At 41.5% G+C, this 23,395-nt stretch overlaps 1 protein-coding gene across 1 annotated transcript in view; it reads right to left on the reverse strand.

Moving 5' to 3' along the window:
• CFAP20DC (CFAP20 domain containing) overlaps positions 1-23,395 on the reverse strand; it is a 306,201-nt gene that overhangs the window by 207,943 nt on the left and 74,863 nt on the right. Inside the window, exons 6-7 of the mRNA XM_040359112.1 lie at positions 19,520-19,634; positions 12,735-12,885 (exon numbers count right to left, since the gene is read on the reverse strand). Of these exons, the coding sequence (XP_040215046.1) occupies positions 12,735-12,885; positions 19,520-19,634 (266 nt within the window). The remainder of the gene's footprint in view (positions 1-12,734; positions 12,886-19,519; positions 19,635-23,395) is intronic.

Consider the following 23,395-nt stretch of genomic DNA (forward strand, 5'->3'; position numbering starts at 1 on the left):
CTAAACGGTCTGCACAAGCGAAAGGGGCCTTACATTTGAGATTCCATTTTAAGAGCAAAACTATGGTGGAAGTAAACTCTGTACTACCACTTTAACCTACAGGTAAATCGCCGCTCCAGCCAATCACAGCGCTGAATCGGCGATACCAGGAAGACACGCCGAGGAAAGATGACATCTCCCTCGGCGTGGATCAGGTAGGTTCCTCTCACCTCGATCCAAGGTAAGTATTTCATAATCAGCTAGTATGCGGTGCATACTAGCTGACTATGGCTTTTGCTTTTCAGGTTTAAAAAAATAAATAAAATGACAGCGGGTATACAACCGCTTTAAACACAAAAAAACACACTAACACTATACAAGAAATACTATGCTAATATATAGAACACATGACAAAACAAATCACAACGTATCAGAATAGAGGAGCAGAAAAACATGTAGTTACTATTATGCAAATCTTGTGTACTCACATCATGATAATGTAAAGAATATAAAAAAGCACTGACAATCTCTGTGTCCTTTCTCTGAATACAGCTTTAAAGTGCAGCAAAAGCTGTTTATAGAGCTGGAAAGAGAAGTGTTTAATGGCTATTAGCTATACAGCTGACTAAAAATAGGGTTTTCAAACCATCTTCATCTTGTGCCCACTCAAAATAACTATAGATGGGGTATAGCACATTTCAGCAAATGTCCAAAGTCTGCAATCTTTTAAATTACCATGTGCAGTTGGTAATCATGAAAAAACGTACAGTATGTCAGAGATTTTCGCATTAATTGACAGCGGCACACACAGAGAAGGTGATAAACAGGGTGGCAATCTCCATTATATCTTCAGCGTATACGTACTTGAATATTTTATTTTTAAATCTGTCACTAATCTTTAATCTTCCACTGAAGTTTTTCCAGATACAAATGACATTTCAGATTCAAGACAAGCTTAGATATTTAACTGGAAGAAGCAGTCACTTTTTAAATGCTTTACATCATTTCTTTTATTTTAGCTTCTAAATCCCTTAAAGTGCAATCTGAAACATGAGTTGTCTTAAAGGATAATTCCATGCACATAAAAATGTTCTATTATGAAGCAGGGCAGGGAACTAATAAATGGTATGAAATATATTTGGGACCTTTTTTGTTCCTTTTATGCCTGTAAGAACTTTTAAAATATACATTATGCCTGCCTAGAAATGTTCACATTTCTCTTCTTGTTATGGAGTTCTGACTACAATTGTCGGAGGAATGCTACCATTGACATAAATTTCCTTGTGTGCTACAGGATTGAAGCAAACACTAATCTTTTATCAATATCAATATTTTTATTCAAGAATTTAAGAGAAAAATACAAAATGTGGATAAAAAGGAATATCCCAACAAGGTGAAAAGGGCAGCCATATAATAAAGATCTTGGACACCAATATCTTTTAACCTTTTTGTTATTAAAGCTAAACTCTGGGAATAGCCACTTACACGAATGATCATTTGTTTTTCAAAACCGATCCTTTCACTTCCAGACCTGATGGAGGAACTGGACCCATATCCAAGTGCTCTTGCCAATTTCATTATCAATTATCAGAAATCCGTGGCTCTTAATGTTTCCCTCCAGATTCCCAACTTCAGAGTTTACATGGACACTTCCCATTCAAGTGGTCCAACTCGTATTTAAAATATCTTGGCGAACACCTTCCCTCCAACTTGTCCATCGCAGTTCAGATTAATTTCCCCCCCTCTTCTTCTGAAAATCAAACAAGATCTGGCAACACGGCAAACCAGGACATGTTTGTGGTTTGGACGTTGCAGTATCTTAAAAATAAACATTATGGCACTAATAGTTTATCTTCTGCAGGCCCTTCCTCTTATACTATTTGTATAGTCTGTTTATACCTTAAACAGACTATTTGTGCAATTTCTGTGGGCACATTAATTGCCTGGGCTCCCCTACAGGTTCTTGTGGCTGGCTAAATGATATGAGGGTATCGCCCTTTCTGGACTTTGTCGGTTACTACTCTGCATGTAACTTAATGTGGAACATTGTTTGGTGCCGACATGGTGAGTTTAAACAATGGGTCTGAATAGAAAAGGCAGCTTCCAAAGTTCTGTTATCGACAATGCCCCCCCAGAGCTCAAAGCCCATCCCACTATCGGGACGACATGGAAACTCTGTCGAAAAGTGTTTTTTAAAGTAATTGTAAATGTTTCCTTCGCTACCATCATACCGTAACACAGAAGACCTACAAGAACTCAGTCCTGTCTCATTGATTTAATACGGTTAAAAGCCATATCCTTGAACTCTGGAAACAGTCTGGCTTCCCCTCTGTGGCGAGGTTGTTGGCTAACGTAGTGGAAACAAACAGAATGGAGGATATGATTTCAGCAGACAGGGATATGCGTGACAAATTTCTCTCGAAATGGTTCTATTGCCATAAATTCACATATTCAGATAAATACAAAACCATTCTGGATCATTCACAAACCTTATAGCCATCAGGGGAGACTGCGAGACACTGGGGGACGGGAGACTTCCAAATCTTCCCTCCCCCCTACTTTCTTCTTTCTTTTTTTGCTGGTTTATTCGTTCCTATGTCCCTCTCAGCTAGTGCCGAGATATATTCAAAAGTTGGCTTAGATTCTCTGGGTTTTTTTTTGCAAAAAAAATTAAAGTTTGCGGGGAATGCACACCAACGTCTTTTTTTTTATGTCATGACCCCATTCAGTCTTGTATGGGCAACATCTGGTACCTTGATTCTACCTGAACCATCTGCATGTATATCTTTATGATATTTGCCAACCTGCTTGCTTGCTCTTTCGTTTGGATTTATGTGATAGTGCTACATGACATGTACTGATTTTCTTGGTCTGTATTTTCCTTACTTATAAATAAAGAATTTACCAAAAAAATAAATCTAAACTCCTGAAAAAATCATGTGCTGCACTGCAAGGGTTATCCATTTTGTTTATGTCTAGGAGAATTGGCTACAGCAGTTTTATTACCCAATCCTCCGCTCTCATAGGCTCCTTTGTACTGCTAGACCGGCCCTTGAAGCCTCTTCTCCTTTTCACTCCTCGAACATCAACAAGACAAATGCAAGGACCATAGCCTCACATTGGGTGTCAGGATGCTGAGGAACAGTCCACTGCCAAGTCGTAGAGGAACGTTGGCTGCCAGGGGAGTGGAGGGTCAAGTAAGTAAATGTTCCTTTACTGTCCTCCAAACAGAAATGAGCAGTTAGCTCTTGCAGTGTGGACAAGAGAGGACTTCTAGTTTCTCTGGAGTTGGGCTTTTAAGGGATATTGTGATTTGCTCATTTGGGCAAAGTAACACTGTCTGCAGGAACAAATGTTAACGCCATGCTTCCCCAAGGACTTCCCAATCTTGTTTCCTGCTGTAGTTTCCCTGCCTGTCTATGTTCTGGTGTCAATGGTGTCACAGTTCAGACAAGTGGGTAACGTCATGTCACAAAATACATGACAGTGATCCTGCCTTTTGATTGGCTGCTCTGGCCCAACACTGTTACATAGGGGAGATGTCGTAGTCTCCAATACCTAGAGGCGGCAGTCTATTAGCAAGAACTCCATCAGTGTGATTAAGTGGCAAAGTAGTGTGGCTAGCTAAGTTTACATGCCTAGATAGGTGAGCTATGTGCAGATGCTGTCACTTTGCAAGACAAGACAGATCACAAGATACCTGGTATTACCTTTGCAAGTTAGAAAAACCTCCTGTGCATTACTCTATGAAACTGGTGCTACTGAAGGATGACTTTTCTGACTTTAGCACTAAGCCCCACCTACTGACATCTCCCTGATCAAAAAGACTAATAAGACTTTAAATCTGATATACAAAAATATGTAACTAGAACTAAAAAGGTAAATGTTATCAGCAACTAGGGGCAAGATTCACATACATTTGCGGCGGCGTAACGTATGTCATTTACGTTACACCGCCGCAAGTTTTCAGCGCAAGTGCTTGATTCATAAAGCACTTGCCTGTAAACTTGCGGCGGCGTAGCGTAAAGCCGTCCGGCGCAAGCCCGCCTTATTCAAATGGGGCGTGTACCATTTAAATTAGGCGCGTTCCCGCGCCGAACTTACTGCGCATGCTCCATTTTGAAATTTCCCGCCGTGCTTTGTGCGAAATGACGTCGCACCGACGTCATTTTTTGAACGCCGACGTGCGTTACGTCCTTTTCTAATCCCGGACGTCTTACGCAAAAAAATAAAATTAAAATTTGACGCGGGAACGACGGCCATTCTTTAACATGGGCTGTCTATTTTTACACCACCTAAATAGCTATCGCAACTTTACGACGGGAAAAGCCGACTAGCGACGACGTAAGAGAATGCGCCGAACGCGCGTACCTTCGTGGATTGCCGTAAACAGCTAATTAGCATACCCGATGTGGAAAACGACGCGAACTCCACCCATCGGGCGCCGAAGTATTGCATCCTAAGATCCGAAGGCGTACAAAGCCGTACGCCTGTCGGATCTTAGCCAAATGCCGTCGTATCTTTGTTTGAGAATTCAAAATAAAGATACGACGCGGCAAATTTGAAAGTACGCCGGAGTATCAGCAGATACTCCGGCGTACTTTTTCTGTGAATCTGGCCCTAGGACTTTAAATCTGGTTGCTTGTTATTGGTTGCTGCACTTCAACTGCCTCATTGCACTTTATTTTTTTTTTTTTTAATAAGGTCAAGCTGTTTAACATGATCAACCACTCAGTCTGGACAAATGCTGAGCGCATACTGAATGGGGTCCAATACAAAGAGATCATTGTCCTCATAATAACAATGTCCCCATAACAACAGCTTATCATTTCTGGCCTGATCAGTGCCTGAAACCTTGTTGACACATATATTTGGAGGTGTAATAATAGCGGCTGTATATAAACCAGGACGTGTTTCAGGTATATTGATCTTTAAACAACAGTATGTAATTTATTTAGTTCACTGCTAAGTAGGACTGCATTAAGTAACACATTAAGAAAAAATAGAATGCATAAAGTAATTAAGATATTTGCATAACCTCTTTATAGATGTCATAAATCAAACATTTCCATTATTCTAGAAATAAACCCTTCACAATAAGAACAGAATAGAATTGAAATGTTATTCTAAGCTGCTCATGGAGAATTTTAAAATGCACAGTTTTGTTGTCCAATTCAAGCATCGCCACCATTATCTCGGTGCAGACTACAGAAGATAACTGGGGATGCATTTTGGAATATATTGTAATCTTTGTAATCTACAAGGATGTCCTCTGGTGGCTAGTGATATTGCACAATCATCCAGGATACTTCATATGTGGTGCATCTTCAGGGCCTATTTAGACTACTGCACTATAGGTATACTTTACATAGGTTGGTATGATGTACCTTGCCGACAGCACAACAAAATGCACTGACCTGGTGTGTTAGGACAGCCCATTCAAATGAATCGGCAGCCCTAACATAATGCATGTTAATGTGTGTGCGCTAATGCACAGTAAATGTATGAAATATACTGGTAGGTTAATTAGCTCCTGTCTACACTGGCCCTAGTATGTGCATAGTTGCCAACTGTCTCGTATTTCCCGGCACATTCCCGGTACTTAGACCTTTGTCCCGGTCTTATTGTATCCCGGGAAATGTTCTGGGAAATCAGCGTTTTCCTGATTTTCCACCGGCGCTGCTGCTAGAGGACCACAGCTGGTGTTCCGTCAGATTAGGCGACCCATCAAAATTTGTAATGGAAGTGACATTGCGTCACCCCCATCTTGCTACACCCGTCCACAGTAAGGATACAGTGAGAAGGCGGCAAGCGGACATCTTGTTACACCCACTGGAGTCTTGCATTTCACACTTATTTTTAACAGTAAACTCAGCTTATATAGTGACATACAGTATTTAAAAATCTATCTGACTGCTGACAAACGTTTTCTAATATGACAATTTCATAATACTGTATTTCACTATATAAGTTGAGTTTACTGTTAAAAATAACTGTGAAATGCTATCATGAGGAAGAAACAAGAGGGCGGAACTCAGGTTTCTGCTTCTTGGGTCTTCCCTTTGTCTTACACAAGCTAGTATTCTGTAAATGGTGCAGGGACCAAATCACCAGTGGTGTCGCTACCGGGGTGTGGCCGATGTAAGCAGGGACTCTGCTGGGGATGCCTGATGTAAGGAGGGACTCCGAAGTGGACACCTGATGTAAGGAGGGACTCCGAAGTGGACACCTGATGTAATGAGGGACTCTGCTGGGGACGCCTGATATAAGGAGGGACTCTGCTGGGGACGCCTAATATAAGGAGGGACTCTGCTGGGGACGCCTGAAGTAAGGAAAGACTCTGTTGGGAATGCCTGGTGTAAGAAGGGACTCTACAAGAGCCACTGCTCTAATGCACATCGCTGGATCTGGAAAGTATAAGGGGAAAAAGAGGGGCCAAGTGCAGGACATAGAATGCATTAAGGTAAAAAACCTTAAGGCCTCGTACACACGTCCGAGAATCTCTTCATGAAAAACCCGTCCTTTTCCCTGACGAGATTCTTGGCAAGAAACTCTTGTCGCCAGAGTGTACTGACTTTCATTTCAAAAGAACCGCGTCTCTCTTGAAAGGAAAGAACGCGGTGGAGTAATCGCATATGACGAGCATGCGTTCGTCACATTCGATGCCGTCGCCGCCATCTTGGTTCACCCTACCTATGCCGTGGAAGCTAGCGCACATGCATCAAAGTCATTTCAAGCATGCGCGGGTTTCCACGGCGACAGGTAGGTATACACACTCTCGGGTTTCTCGTCGGGAAACAGGCCGACAAGAATCTCGTCGAGAAAAAAGAGAGCAGGTTCTCTTTTTTTCTCGTTGAGATTCTGATCAGATTTCCAGACGAGAAACCTGAATGCCTTGTACACACGAATGGGAATCTCGGCACGAAGCAGTTTTCTTGCTGTTTTTTGTCGAGAAACCCGGTCGTGTGTACGAGGCCTAAGGCTTTACAACCACTTTAAACAGCACAGTCTGAAGCTCTGCACCCATCATGTGACTGGACAACGAAAAAGTAGCAGCATGCTGATGACGTCATCCTCTTTGTCAGCACAGTGCATGCAGCACACCTAATTGGTTTCTGTTGGTGCTCCTCCTTCACCCAGTCTAATTGCTGCCACACAGGGGCTTACAGAAAGAATGATACCTAAACAAATTAAGGTAACTAGACAAAATGTATTTAAAAATGTATTTATTATTTTGTGACTTTTACAGAATTCATTGCAAAATGTATTGGTCTTTTTTTATATGCATCTGCAGTTTAGCTTTACAGTGTAATTGCCCATTTGTTGCAGTTACAACTATGTTGTAGCACCCCTGTAAAAATAGGGCAGCTGTTCTCAACCTTTTTTTATCCCAGAGGAACCCTTTAAAATAGTTTTCAGGTCTCAGGGAACCACTGCAAAAAACATTTCATCTGGAAACAATGTTAAAAATGCCCCTCCCCCTATATAGGAAAAACGCTATGCTTACAGTTATGGTAAGAATGCCACCCTTTCAGATATCTAGATCATTGGTATCATGCCACTAGCTCTGCCAAGTGGTATTGGACCTGGAACTACCTAGCTACTATCAGGTGGGAGGTCAATCAGCGACAATTTAATGAACTGCTAACAACCTCTAGAGGAACCCGAGACTTCAACAGAACCCTGGTTGAGAATGGCCTATCTAGGTACTGCTAAAGGTAAGATAAAGAACTTTGAAAAGAGAGCTAATAAAGAACTTAAAGCCTTCATGTAAAGGTACTCTCAGACTGCATAGCAAAATAAATAGTATGGGTAAATTGTGCAGTTAAATCTAAGTTGCAGTGCTCACTGAACCCAGTCACCCCGCCAGTCTTAACCTCACCTGTCCCCAATCCACTACAATATTATAAATTGTCAGCTCCACACAGCCACTTATAAAAATCTTTTGGTGGGCCCTATGAGCTCTATACTCTCTATCCTGTCATGGCTCTCTAGTAATCTCCCAATAACAGTTGTGAAGCCCTATGTACAAAGCGACCCAAAGGTAAATTTAAATTTCTAAAACTGGAATTTTTACATCAAGAGTTATGTGTGGTAGAGGCTACAGTGGTTGTCCCAGCATCACAAGATGACCGGGTCATTGGGAGTAGCACCAACTGATTCTAATGCCTGAATAAATAGATAAAATACAGAAGAGGTAGCAGTTCTTCCTCTACATCTCAAGGTCTACTTTTTGACTCTTGCAGAAGTGTACCTTTAGCAGCGCACCACTTTGTAATTACTAATACCATTAAAGAGGAGGAGATGAACAAGTGTAAAATTAAGATCGTCGATTCGCATGGCTTAAAGCAATGTGGTTGCTTAGATGGCTCTTTATTAACGATTCATTGGCTTCAAAGTTCAAAATTAAAAGAACTTTTATTTAAATATCCCCTTGAAGTCCAGAAATTACCAGAGATCGTTATCATTAGACTCATTTGCAATTAATGGAGTGCAAAGGGAAAACAGTGCTTTGGATCAGCGATGGAAGTAAAATACTAGCAGCTTCTAGTGTTACATTTATTATATACTTAATTAAAAAGATACAATTTCCTAATCAAATGTTGTACTGTTTTTTTTTTCCTTTTAAATAATTTCTGGAGGGGGAAAAATATTTTGAAATCCTCCTTCTTTGAATAGCAGGCACATTTAGGGGTAAGTTACCCCTGTATAGAATCTGGTACCCCTGACACTCTTAAGCCCTGTACACACAGGCAAGAATCTCGTCAGGAAGAAAACGTTGTTTTCCCTGACGAGATTATTGGCAAGAATCTCTTGCCGCCCGAGTGTACAGACTCTCCTTTCAAAAGAACCGTGGTTCTCTTGAAAGGCAAGAACGCGGTGACGTCATCGCGTACGACGAGCATGCGCTCGTCACATTCAATGCCGTCGCCTCCATCTTGCTTCACCCTACCTATGCCTAGGAAGTTACCGCGCATGCGTCAAAGTCGTTTCGAGCATGCACGGGTTTCCACGGCGACAGGTAAGTATACACACTCTCAGGTTTCTCGGCAGGAAAACTGCAGAGAATCTCACAACGAGAAAAATAGAGATGGGCAGTTTTCTTGTCGAGAAACCTGACAGCCTCGTACACACGCTCGGTATACTCGGCAATAAAGCTCTGCCAGCAGTTTCTTTGCTGGTTCTTGCTGAGTAAACTGAGCGTGTATACGAGGCTTAAGTGGTGTGTAATACAAACAGCATTTGGGATTCGGTGACTGCTGTGGCTCTGGAATGCACCCTTCCTCCTCATTTGCCTTACTGTTGGCTATTGAGGTGGCCCTTTAAAATGATGAGGCAATAGTAAGAAGTAGGGTTGCACCGATACCACTTTTTTAAGACTGAGTACAAGTACTGATACTTGTACTCGGCTACTTTTTCAAGTAGTCGTCGATACCGATTACCGATCCTTTTTTAATGTCATGTGTCATTGGCACTAATATGCAACACTGATAGGTGGCACTGATGAGCACTAATGAGGCAGGGACTGTCAGTAGTTTTTTATTTTATTTTTACAATTTTATTTTTTACAATGCTTTCTTTTTTTGTGGGGGAGGGGTAGTGTACGGTGTCAGTGTTTTTTTTTAAAATACATTTTTTTTTTTTTTTTTTTACAATTTAACCTTTAATTATTTAATATTCTCTCTCTTTTTTTATTTTATTTATCAGCCCTGTTTGAGGGGGGGGGGGGCTTTGGTGAGAGATCAGGGGCAGGAGAACTAGAGGGAGCCTGGATTAGTATTTAAACCTTTCCAGCAAAGCAGTCAAAGTGGAATTATGTGAACATTCGAGTTTGGGTCCACTTTATATTTCATTAACCGGATTCACGTAGATCGGCGCATCTTTGTGCCGGCGTAGCGCACCTCAAAATTCAGGCGTATCTTATTTCAAGAATCAGGCGCATAGATAAGACGGCGCATCAGTGCACTTACACGGCGTATCAGAAGATACGTCGGCGTAAGTGCTTTCTGAATCCGGCTACTTGTCTTTCAACCAAAAATGTTGTTCTTGTCTTGGGTCATTTAATATTAATACAGTATATATATTTTTTTTAAATGCTCATATCCTCCTTAGGCAAGCATTAATAAATCCAGCTTAATTAGAGTCTTTACTCATAACACAAGTCATTTACATCTCTTATTAAAACTTACCATACCAATGAAATGCAGTTCTATATCTATTAATAAATAATTACATTTACGTTTACTGCAAACAGTGAAAGAACCTAAATTAATGCTTTTCTATATCTATTAATAAATAATATTTATTTTTTTACTGCAACCAAAGATAGTACCTAAATTTGACTTGGTACAGGCAGTTTGCCATCCTCTGTACAGCAGAGCTCAGACTGAAAGATGATGCCAATATGGTACATGCAAATATGCTGACAAGGAACATGCCAATAGCCGAAGTGAGCAGAAAGATGACCTAATTGGCCCACTGTGTAATGGTCAGGGGCTACAGCAGTAGAGAGGTTCCCACCGACCAGCAGGATAAGTATACATGTAGGTCACCCAGGTGGATGTCACAGACCCACCCTAAGTGCAGGGTCTAAGCCAGGGGCAGAGTGACAACTCATGGGGCCCCCGGGCAATAGGAGATTATGGGGCCCCCAGGCAATAGATTATGGGGCCACACAGTATACACACACACACACATACAGTATACACACACAGACACACAATATACACACACAGTATACACACACAGTATACACACACACACAGAATACACATACACACACTGAAAAGGTACTGGAGAGGAGGGGCAGCTATAATCTTGGGATTTTGTTTAAAACATAGATTTTTACATACTATCCCTGGTTTTACTGAGGCTGGCAACCCTGATGGGGTCCCCTAGTGGCATGGGGCCCTCGGGCAGTCCGCCCCTGGTCTAAGCACTAACTGGTATTCACTAGAGCTCCTGATGGTGGAGATGGGTTTTCCTGCCTGTTAATACCAGGACATGGTCCTCAGGATTGCCCCACCAGGAGGTCCAGCTATAGCAGTAGAGAGGTTCCCACTGAACAGCAGGATAAGTATACATGCAGGTCACCCTGGCGGATGACGCAGACTCACCCTAGGTACAGGGTCTAAACACTAACTGGTATTCACTAGAGCTCCTGATGGTGGTGGGGTTTTCTGCGTGTTAATACCCGGCTGCAGTCCTCAGTATCCCCCCCACCAGGAGGAGAGCAAGACAGGGATCAAGCAGAAGCATGGTCAGTAAACAAGCCAAAGGTTGGTAATGATTGGTTGCAGGCTGGGTTTAAGTAGAAGCATAGTCAAGTAACAAACCAAAGGTCGGTACCTAGGGTTGCCACCTCATCCCTTTAAAACCAAACACATATGAATTACACAAGATTTGTGGCTGATTAAGGTGGTAATTAAATTCACTTGGTGCCTCAGAACCTGTTTAATTCATATGTGTTCCGGTTTAAAGGGATGAGGTGGCAACCCTATCGGTAACAAGCGATAGTGAAGATACAGACTGCAGCAGTAGTGACAAGAGTGAAATATTGGCTGGAGGGAGCATAATAATCTGGCAAGCAGGAAGTGCAAGGGCATGACTAAAATAGGAAATTCAGAGGAGAAGCAAAGGGTTCAAAGTTCAAGAAAAACAAGGTTCAAGGCAGGATCATTCAAGGAATTATCCACAGAGCCGTCCAGCATCTCAGGTTCCTCAGTAAAAAGAGATACTGCTAAACACAGCATAGGTTGCAGGTTCAGATCTGGGTCCTGACATACTGTTACTTCATCGCTGTTCAACCAGAAGACCAAGAGTAGGGTTGTGTCAGCAATGCAATTTAATTGTAACAGCGAACGTGGTGTCATCCCCAAAGGGTGTATAAATCCTAGGTCCAGATGGACAGAAATACTAATCCTTTGGCAGATAAACCAATGTCAGTGTATTTCATCTGTTTATTTAGCTGTTTGCCTGGAGTCCAGCATTAATTTAGCTGGACTTCTCTGCTCTTTCCTGATCCCTACCATTCTGTGATTATTTGTGAAGATGTTTTTATGACTGACCACAGCTGGAACTCTCTTTCCTTCATCTTAAGAGCGGCCCTCTCATCATTTTCTTTGTGAATTAAATAAAAAAAGACATCTGCTAAGAGCTATTAAACACACTCAGAGATGTTAATAGGATCTTCTCTTTTGCATTTCTGCCTACAATTATAAAATATCTAATTTGGTCAGTGTTTTTTCTAAGTATCATGAGAAATATGGGCTGTTGTTTCTGAGAATGTTGTGTTGCTCACACAGTGACAGCTGCAAACAATGAATCCTTCATCAAACTTCATAATCCAAGCATAAACATGGAATAATAAGATGACTAGCTGTACATCGGTGTTACATATATCACAAATGACCCTAGTTTCATTCAAAAGAACACTTATTACATTATTATAGACACATCACACAGGCGGCGGGACCTCACTGGCATTCATTTGTCACTGTATTGAACAACAGAGGTCTATTTTGGTAGTAGCGAGGTATCCTTGCAGACAAGTAATTAAAAGATATATATATATATATCTATATATATATATATATATATATATATATATATATATATATATATATATATATATATATATATCTATACACAGTATACTGTATATATGGGTGTCTATTTTCATAGCTCTTCGTTTCCAATATTCCTACTTACACAATCAGACAAAAGTTTGCTCAAACAAAACGTCATGTACAAACCTTGTTCTGTCTCCTGAGGTTTTAACTTCATTGTATATATTTTCCTCAGCTTACAGTTTGCTGAAACAATGATTCCATTCAATGACTGAAACACGGCGCCTTTAAATACTCCGCTTGTGAAGTCAACAAGGTCGATGCAAAGATTACACCACTGGAAAGAGAGAAAACATTCTGGTTACATATATAGCAAAGCATAGGTGCCAATCAGTATGGAATATTTTACTAAAAGAATAAAAAAAGGACTACAGCCCATGCTTTGGTTTGATCCAGTGTTGTCACAGATCTTCACTCTCCTCTGCCTCTGGTGGTGGACATAATAACGTGGTGAACATCTCTGCAGTAATTTCCTGCAAGTCCAGGGTGGGGGTCAGAGCCATGATGCCATGACTTTACTGGAAATTGCGAGGGTGATCATGTGTGAGGAGTAAATGTGTGCGCCGCTCAAAGCTGGAGGATAACAGGTGTCACTACCCGTTTTCATAAAGTGGGAGCAGGTGTAAGTCACTAATTCAGAAGCGTGGACATGTTTCACCCTGGTGGGCAGTAGAGGTCTATGATCAAGCCCCGGTAGGCAGGGCGAAACATGTCAGGAAGCGTGGCCAAAGCAGTATTGGCTAAGGCCATACTCAGCCATATCCACATTTGAAGGTTGGTTTTAAGTGGCGTCTTACTCCACTTACAGCAAATGGGTTGAATGGTGCTGGGCATCATTTAGCCTGGAAGAGAGACATCTATGGGGACCACCCCCGTGAGAGAAGTTAAGTACTGCACCCGGAACTACTTGTATATTTTAAATAGCTGCTGATATTTTGCTTTATTTTGCCAAATTGGAATTGGGTTTAAAAAATAACACAATAACACAGGTTGTTAGCATAGATACATTTAATACTGGGGGAATGGCTGTACACAATTGTTTTTTGCTTTCTGTGTGAAAAGCTCCACACTGAGTGCTAAAGTTTGTTGGGCTCTCAGAAACATAAACTCCTGTGCTGACAGCATAGCTACAATACAATTCAATTCAAGATTGTTAGGAGGGACTTGCTCATGAGAGCTTACAATTTATTTGACAGGTAAATAGAGGGGTTTCCCGTTGGCTTGCTGAAAAGTGAAAAACCCCTTTAACTACTACTTATCCTTTGGATTCTACAGCTACTTGCAGCCTATGTTCTCAGCAATGATAGCACAGGCTACAGACGGACACTATTGACAAGTATAGGTGAAGTTTGAATAAAAAGCTATTGCTTGGTCTGTGCACTTCAAATAGTCAAGTTCAAAAGAATTGAAGACATTCCCCTGATATTTAGGCCTGGACGGAGTTGAGCATTTAAAGTAAACACACGTGAGGTCTAATCTTTCTCCTTCAGAAAATCAACAGCATAGAGTTCACTGTGCAGCTAATATTTAACATGATGTTTAAATTGTGAGAAAGGATAACTAAAGATATGCAAAATGCAATAACTGAACTTTTTATGTTAAAGTGGTTGTAAACCTCAGACGTGAAATATGTACAAGTACAAAAATTTGGAATAAACTGGTAGCGCAAACACTGGTACTACCGAACACTTAAAAAGTGGGCAATGTACTATATATGTCTAGAAAACAGTCACAATTTTATAGTCCATATAGTGGTACAAAATGACCAATCCTAAAAAGGAAGGAGATGGGAAGATGGTGGGCGGCAGCTGTCCTCAGAGAAAAGCCAACTCTGTTAGGGGAAGACAAGGAACAAAAAAGGGAAGTGCCACCTAAGTGCAATATGTCAGATACTATGTTTAATCTCAAAAGAAATGCACTTACAATACACAAATACAAAACAGGCTCATCAGGGTCTCATGATGCGCGGTGCGGTCCGGTCTTAGGTCCATCTAGATCCACGGATCTGCAGGCAGGGAGAGAAATCCATCCTGTGGCCACCAGGAAACAGCCAGGTTCAGCGTGGAGGCACAGATGATGATGTTATCAGAGAGCGGGACCAGGGAGAGCACCGGAAGGAAGGTGAGACTAGAAACAACAGGCTACGCGCTCAGAGACAAGCTCCTTTTACAGGCCTACTTCAAGAAGAAGCTTGTCTCTGAGCGCATAGCCTGTTGTTTCTCCCGCTGCTGTCAATCAAATCCAATGACGCCAGGGCAGGGCTGAGTCATACACTCTGTGTCTATGGATGCCAATTGTATGTCACGGGAGCGCGCACGCAAGTTAACCCCCTCAGGAGAGAGCTTCCCAGAGGTGGTTATCTATTGCAGGGAGGAGCCGCAATTGATAACCCAATGGTCACGAGCAACGGCACCCCCGTGATGCCGTGGGCGTGTGCGCATGCCTGCTATCCCGTACAGCTACAACGGTTTGCTGGATCGTGCTGACCTGCCTCTGTATAACGTATAACGATGGTGTTTGGTCGGCAAGTGGTTAAGGAGCTCTGCTGTTTCTCCTCTTAAGCCCTGTACACACATTCGGTTTGTCTGATGAAAACGGACCGATGGATCGTTTTCATCGGACAAACCGATCGTGTGTGGGCCCCATCGGTTTGTTTTGAATCGGTGAAAAAAATTAGAACATGTTTTAAAAATTTCCTATGGATAAAAAAACGATAGAAAAAAACAATCGTCTGTGTGGAAGTCCATCGGTCAAAAATCCATGCATGCTCAGAATCAAGTCGACGCATGCTAGGAAGCATTGAACATTTTTCTCAGCACGTCGTAGTGTTTTACGTCACCGCGTTGGACACGGTCAGATTTTTGACCGATGGTGTGTAGGCAAGACTGATGAAAGTCAGCTTCATCGGATATGCGACGAAAAAATCCATCGGATTAAATTCCATCAGATATCCGATCGTGTGTACAGGGCTTAACTGTCCAGTCACAGGCTGGGGAAGGTCAAAGACCTACAAATGTTACATAATTGCTGCAAAGAACAATCAGGTCTCCTCCCCTGCCACACAGGGCTGTTCTTTGTAAATCTCGGAACTGGATAGACAAAAACATAAATCCTTTGGTAGGTAAAACAACTCTAATATATGGAGGGTTTTTTTCTGTGTCTGCAGCGGTTTGCCTGGAGTCTAGCTTTAACATCCCCAAGTTACATATTTGCAAAAACAATCTCCATTCCTACTCATTGCCTAATTAGATTTTGCATCTAACTTCTTGTAGGGCCCTCACTGACAAACACCAACAATCACTATTCTCGTAAAAGGCAGAGATGTGGAGACTAATGAGGGTTTAGACCAATTAATCACTTTCCTTCCCGAGCAATTGATCAGGATTTTTTTTATTCACATTTTGCATGAATGATTTATTTATTCTCTGATGGAAACCGTGTAATTGAACTACACATTCAGATACAATTTAATTTATTGTTCATTAAAGTGTACTTTTGTTTTTTTAAACACTGGTACTGTATGACACCAGACCCAACTCATTTAAATTACATCCAAGCGAAATAGATTTATTCTTTTTTTATTTCAAATTAATAACTACCTCAGCGGTACAGCTTTATGAATAATAATTTTATCAGCATATTTTTTCCTTGTACGCTGGAAAAAAACAGGCTGCCCAGACTGTGTATAAGCATAAAACTTGGAGTTTCTAAAGTTATTTAGAAGACAAATGTCTTGCACATAAGTGCTGCAAATTCACTGAAAATGGAATTGTTTTGAAAGCATTTTGCTTAATTTGCTGGTCTGGAAAAATTGCCCATCTTGTAAATAGACAATATTCCCTGTTTATGAAAATGCTTTGTTTTCTACGGCTTTTCAAAGAAATGCAACGGCCTTTAAAGTGATACTAAAGGTTTTTTTTTTTTTTTTCGTTTTTTTTTTTAAATAACAAACATGTCATACTTATCTCCACTGTGTAGTTAGTTTTGCACAGATTGGCCCCGAACGCCGTCTGCTGGGGTCCTCTGATGGCTCTCGCGGCTCCTCCCCGCATCAGATAACCCTCTAGGAGAAGCACTCTCTCAGGGGGTTACCTTGCGGGTGCGCTCCCGTGTCCAGCATTTGAAGTCCATAGCCACCGAATGCAGGACTCTTGGCCCGCCACCGAATGCAGGACTTCATTGGATTTGTTTGACAGCAGCGGGAGCCAATGGCTGTGCTGCTATCAATCTATCCAATCAAGAGCCAAGTACCCCAGGCAGAGAGATGGTGTGTCCTCGCCGTGGGACATTCCAGGGCTCAGGAAAGAAAAATGGGGGGGCTGGGGGCCGGTGACTGCCAAAAGTTTTTTCACCTTAATGCATAGGATAGTAAGTGATAGTAAACAAATAACATATAAACAATATAAAATGCTGAGCACTTAACTTGATGCTATGGACATAATACAATCCAAAAAATATGAAACAGCTATAAAAAAGGTGTTAGTGCCAAAGGTGAAAGTGCTAGTACGGTAAATAAATGTCCTTGATAAGTAATGGAAAAGAGTAAGCAGGTCGGGTTCTACAGTCCCTCTGCCACTCTGTGCAAATAAAGCGATGTAAACTGTCTGACTTTTCTTCAGTGGAATAACACTTCAGTGTAGATTGGCCCATACCTTACCGCTGTAAGGTAACAGCGTATATAAAAGACAGATGCAAATCCGGGGGCCTGCAGTTCACACTAATAGCTTTTTATGGGTGACATAACATAAAGATCATCTAGGCAACCTTGTATCCTGGTAGGTGGTTCTCATTCAGATAGTAAGTATAGGCCTCTTCCTGACCTTCCCACTCTTCGGTCCCATGCTGACCTCTGACCTCTCCCCGCCGCTCACTCCGAACTCAGCTTCTCCCTCTCTGTTTGTCTCTTTCTCTCAGGCTATATTTATTGCCGTTTCATATTTTATGGATTGTATTATGTCCACAGCATCAAGTTAAGCACTCAGACAAATTTAGGGGCTGTCTGCTTAACAGAGAGCAGTGATTTATGAGTAAGGTCTGCTCAGTGTGCCCTAGGTGCGGTTCATGCTGTCTTGATGTTTTACACTGATCCAATAGTCAGAAGGCATATTGGACAGTGGGAGGAAACCACAAGCCTTGAGGCGATTTAGTTCGCATTTGTTGTGCTATACAAGTTACTCACTCACTCACTCACTCACTCAGATGAGAGCTCGTATGCAAATACAGCTCTGGCCAATTAGAAGGGCATGTGCCCCATGGAATGCTGGGTGTTTGTATTTAAGTCTGAGGAGCACATGGGCTTGGGGTTCCAATCCAGCCCACCTGGAGAGAGGTTCTGGGAGGAGGTGGCTGACTCTCCCCAACGTGGAAGGCCATGCGGCCCAAGATGCCAGATCTGAGGGCCTACAGCCTGAATGCTACAACCCAGGGTTCCTGTGCAATCTGAATGAATGAATGAATGAATGAAAAACTTATATAGCGCGGCACATGCGAACTGAATCGCCACTGGGCGAATGAGGGAGGAAGTCTATGGATCTGGTCTGATGTCACTGGTATAAAGTGTCGCTTGGAAGTTGGAAGGAGGCTACCAGCTGTCCCTGAACAGTTACCCTAAACTTTAGGGCCTAAAGGGATCCCTGAGACTGAGTGCTGCTAAAACCACCCCCCTCTTGGTCCTAGAAGTCAGCATACTTGGTGTGTGAGCTAAAGGGGACACTGAAGAAGCAAAGTCCGGTAAATTCTCTTTTGCCTGCTGCATAGTGTTACTGACCGTATGCTACACAGTTCTATTGAGAATTTGTCCTCACATGTAAATAGTTCATTTGGAGTATCCTACTAATTCCCTTCTCCTATCCAAGTTCTTCAAATAAGTCATAAAAACACATCCCCTGGACTGGTCATTGAAGATAACAAGCAGAACAGTGCGTGTGCCTGACTGTGTGAAAATACTGTGTAACTGGCTGCAGGATAATCAAAGGGAGACCCGGCACAATTATTCAAGCAGCTCCTTCAGGGGTACGGGGGTACGGTATATATACTGTATCAGTGTTTCTGATAAGTTACTCTTTACTGCAGACCAACACAATTATTTAATAGGCAAGCTGGTATGTTGAATATATCGTACTTTCTTTTTAAATTAAAATAGAAAAAAGCCAATTGTGTAAGATGTATATGTTTAATATCAGAATGCCCCATGTAGTGCTTAGCAGCTGTCAGTGTAGTATAAAACAGTATGCTCATCTTAGTCAAGCAAATACATGTAATCTTTCATAAGTTGAAAAAATACTGAAAGCTAAGTCTGATCCATGGAAGTCCCACCTTGCAACTTACAGGACTTAAAGGATCTACTGCTGATGGCTTGGTTCCAGATTACCACACCATACCTTGAGAGGTCTAGCATACGTGGTGCAATAGGTCAGGGTTGTTTTGGTGGCAAGAGGACCTACTTAATATTAGATGGGTCATCATAATGCTATGGCTAATTAGTGCACAAAGCAAGGTCCATAAAGACATGGATTAGCGAGTTTGGGGTGGAAGAACTTGACTGGCCTGCACAACCCGATAGAGTTTCGACCTCAACCCGATAGAACACCTTTGGGATGATTTGGAGCAGAGACTGCGAGCCAGGTCTTCTCGTCTAACATCAGTGCCTGACCTCACAAATGCACTTCCGGAAGAATGGTCAAATATTTCCATAGACTCACTTCTAAACCTTGTGGATAGCCTTCTCAGAAGAGTTGAAGCTGTTATAGCTGCAAAGGCTGGGCCAACTCAATATTGAACCCTATGGACTAAGACTGGGATGCCATTAAAGTTCATGTCCGTGTAAAGGCGGGCGTCCCAATACTTTTGGTAATATAGTGTGTGTGTACATATATATATTGTATATATACTGTATTAAACAAAATGCTTACCACTTTACGTTTGACAATGGACAGAGGTATTTTTGCATGTAAAGGCGTTGCAGATATTTCCTTATGGACAGTGGATAAATATAATCTTCTTTTAATATTTGCCAAATCGGTTATTCTAGGTGGAAAAAAATATTACGCAGATTATAGCAGACATAATAAATTGCATTTCGATAACATCATGTAAAAGTGTGCATTTCATATAAAATTCAGTGTCAGGTGGAAAAGCTGGGCATTTTAAAGATGACATTTTATAAGATAAGTAATGAGATTTTTTTTCTCTCTCTCCTAAATTCAAACTTAGGTGAAACAAAGCCTGATATCACAGATCACTTTACATGCTAATTTATTTCTGCACATTCTACTGTATTTTAAAAGCCCTTCAGTCTGTGAAAGAATTCAATTTGTATGAAGTGAGGAAGCGCCGGCCTTTAATAATCATGGATGCGCCGGTCCTTCTTTTATTAAACTATTTAAAATTATTAAAAAAGGAAAATGTCCAGATTGTTTTTAAACTTAAAGTGTATTTAAACCCTAACAATTAACTTTTTTTTTCATTTTGGAATGAAAAAGCAGCACAGGAAGCCAATTTATTGACTGCAATGGAAGGAACATGCTGAAAGGTGGAGAGAGCAGAGTGACAGAGAGTGTGCTTCTTCTCCTTTCACTGCTTAGTCACAGACTGGAGGAGAAACAAGAGCTGTAAGCATAGCTTAAAGTATTGCTAAACCCAGTAATATGAAAATAGTTAATATGAGATTTAAGAGTTCGAATGAGATTTCCACTACAGCCGGTAGACACGCCCACATGTGTGATTACAATATCATGTGACTCGGCTAGCTCTGAGAACAAGTTACTGTTCTCGCCAGCATGAAAGACACAACTGAGCATGTGCAGGTTGGCTACCCTGCCTGTGTGTTAGCTGGCTTTCCCCAGATAGACAGTGCAGGGAGGGGATGATCTGTGTATACAGGATAAAACAGCCTTTTTACACAATGCAGAGGATTAACCCTTTAAGTTCCACAGTGAGTATAACAAGCATGCTATGCTCCATATACAGACTGATCCTACTGTAGTAGGTTTAGTAACACTTTAATTTTACCCCCTTCATAACCAGGCCATTTTTTGCTATTCAGCACGGTGCTATTTTAACTGGTAATTACATGGTCATGCAATACTGTACTCAAACAAAATGTTTACATTTTTTTTTCATACAAATAGAGCTTTCCTTTGGTGGTATTTTATCACCACGGGTGTTTTATTTTTTACGATATAAATAAAAAAAAAATAAAAATTAAACTTTCTGCTATCCCACATATCCAATAAACAATAAAGAATGTTTGGTCAAAATGTATTCTGCTACATGCTACATGATACAAACATCCTAATACGTGTATATTGATTGGCTTGCGTGAAAGTTATAGCGCCTACAAACTATAATATATATCATGGAATTGTATTATTTTTTTTTTTAAACTACTAATGGTGACGAATAACAACTCATAACTACAATAACGTGGCAGGTGATCTGACACTTATGTCTTGTACACACGATCGGAATTTACGATGAAAAAAGTCAGATGTAATTTTTTCATCAGATATTCCGACCATGTGTGTGTGCCCCATCTGAGTTTTTCCTTTGGAAATTCAGACGGAAAACAATTCCGTTCATCTGTATGGAACGCAGACGGAGAAAAAAACACGCATGCTCAGAATCAAGTCGACGCATGCTTGGAAGAATTGAACATTTTTCTTGGCTCGTCGTAGTGTTGTACGTCACTGCGTTCTTGACGGTTAGAATTTGGTGTGACCGTGTGTATGCAAGACAGCTTGAACGGAATTCTGTCGGAAAAATCTGTCGGAGTTTATCCCGACGGAAATTCTAATCGGGTGTACGGGGCATAACTGATGCTGGGGAGAACTGTCTGACTGCCACTGAGATCATCAGTGACATTAATATAGCGATCAGTGCTAATAATATACACTGTCACTGTACTGATGACACTGTCACTGTCACTAGACTGTATCTAGAGGTTAAATATGTGCCTAACTATGTGTAATGTGTGTAAAGCGTGCTGCTTTTACTAACTGACCTCTAAGCTTCTCATCCAACTTACACATTTTTTTATTTTATTACATTGCTATCACATAAGACTGCAGTACCAGGATTCACTACCAGGTGGTGGTCCAAACTGAAGCTAAAATAGAAGCCATCCCTTCTAGTTATATAAACCTAATACAAATGTACAATATTGCAGCTTACCAGCTCTTAGATGTGGTTCATTTCCTTTTCTCTCTTTTTTTTTTTTTTAACCTGTTATATTTATGTAGCACCTTCCTAGGTGCTTCTTAGGTTGCTAGTAGGATTAAGGCAATTTTATGTTTTGGCTCCCCTGTAGCGGGTGGAGCAAAGCTTGATTGCTTTTGGCTGTTCTTCAGGTTTTAGGGTCAACTGCTTCCCACTGATTTCTAGTGAGAATTGGAAGGGGTTGGAAGGGGCAGACCCTGGACTAGCAAATTTATAAAGCCTAAGCCGATCTATAGGAGGAAGAATGGCCAGTAGGAGGCTGATGTGTGTATAAACAAGCTGGGGCCTGGAACAGCAGGGCCCTAGTCCTGGTGCAGAAGACCCAGCCTGGAGAGCTGTGGCCCTCTGGGCCATTTAGCTCTAGTTTGCAGGAGGTCGTCGGGGTCCCAGCTGGGAGCAGTTGGAGGAAGTCCACTGAGGATCTGGCCTGGAGGCTCACATTACAGAATCTGTCTGGTGCTGGAGGAAGGCACTCAAGTACACAGGGCATAGTGAGTACAGGCCTAAGTGGGAGAGATCCTAGTGACTGTCCTCATTGACCCTTGGAGAGACTGTTCCAGAGTCTCTGGCTCGGGTTTGTTTATGCTTTGGAGCTTCCTTTGTTGTATGTTCTCCTACCAGTAGTCACAATGGGGGTTAACCCTGAAGAGTTCAGTTATAGCCTGTGAGTGTCCTCTATGTTGTACTTTGCACAACATTTGGAGTATCTCAAGGCTCGCCCTACACCCCAACCAAATTTAATCAGCATTAAACTTCAAAAAGACACACACTACCTGTTTCTTTAGTTGTAAAACTATGCAGCTACTGTGTGCCTGCCAGTCTGATCTGGCGTCTGTGCTACATTTAGTAGATCAAAGGAAGCAACTAAGAGAAGTTAAGGCCCCTTTCACACTGGGACGTTTTTTGGGCGTAATTCGAGTGTTTTTCAAGCGTTTTTCAGGCGAAGCCTCATCTGCAATCCCAATGTGAAAGCCAGAGTGCTTTCAGAGCCCTTTCACACTGCCAGTGCATAAAAACGCTGTTAAAGCACCGCTAAGACCCTAACGTTTTAGGGCGTTTTTGCAGTGCCTCAGTGTGAAAGGGCAAGGCGTTTTTACAGCGCTTTCAATTCATTTCAATGGAGAGGGGCGTTTTTGGAGCGTTTTTTTCAGCGCCCAAAAGCTGCTCTAAAGATGCTGCATGCAGGACTCAGTGTGAAAAGGTCCATTGAGATGCATGGAGAGCGTTTTTTTAGCGCTTTATGAGCGTTATTTTTAACGCTAAAACGCTGTAAAAACTTTTCAGTGTGAAAGGGATATAATTGTTAAGGTTTACTTATACTGTGATATGATATGTGACATAGGAGGATCCTAGCAGTCTGCTCCAATGAAAACATTCATATTTGGTTTACTCTAAAGAAAAACTAAGCCTTTTAGAGGTACCCTACTGGGTACCCTACTGATTTTAAATTGAAATACCCACATAAGAAAACTAAAAGCAAGCATGTTTTATTATTTTGAATCAACTTATCTCTTAAAACACATAACAATTTTAAAGAACCCAAACATTTATTTAGATTTTTTTGGCAGCTA

Source organism: Rana temporaria, chromosome 7 (genome assembly GCF_905171775.1).
Source record: "Rana temporaria chromosome 7, aRanTem1.1, whole genome shotgun sequence".
Taxonomy (NCBI): domain Eukaryota; kingdom Metazoa; phylum Chordata; class Amphibia; order Anura; family Ranidae; genus Rana; species Rana temporaria.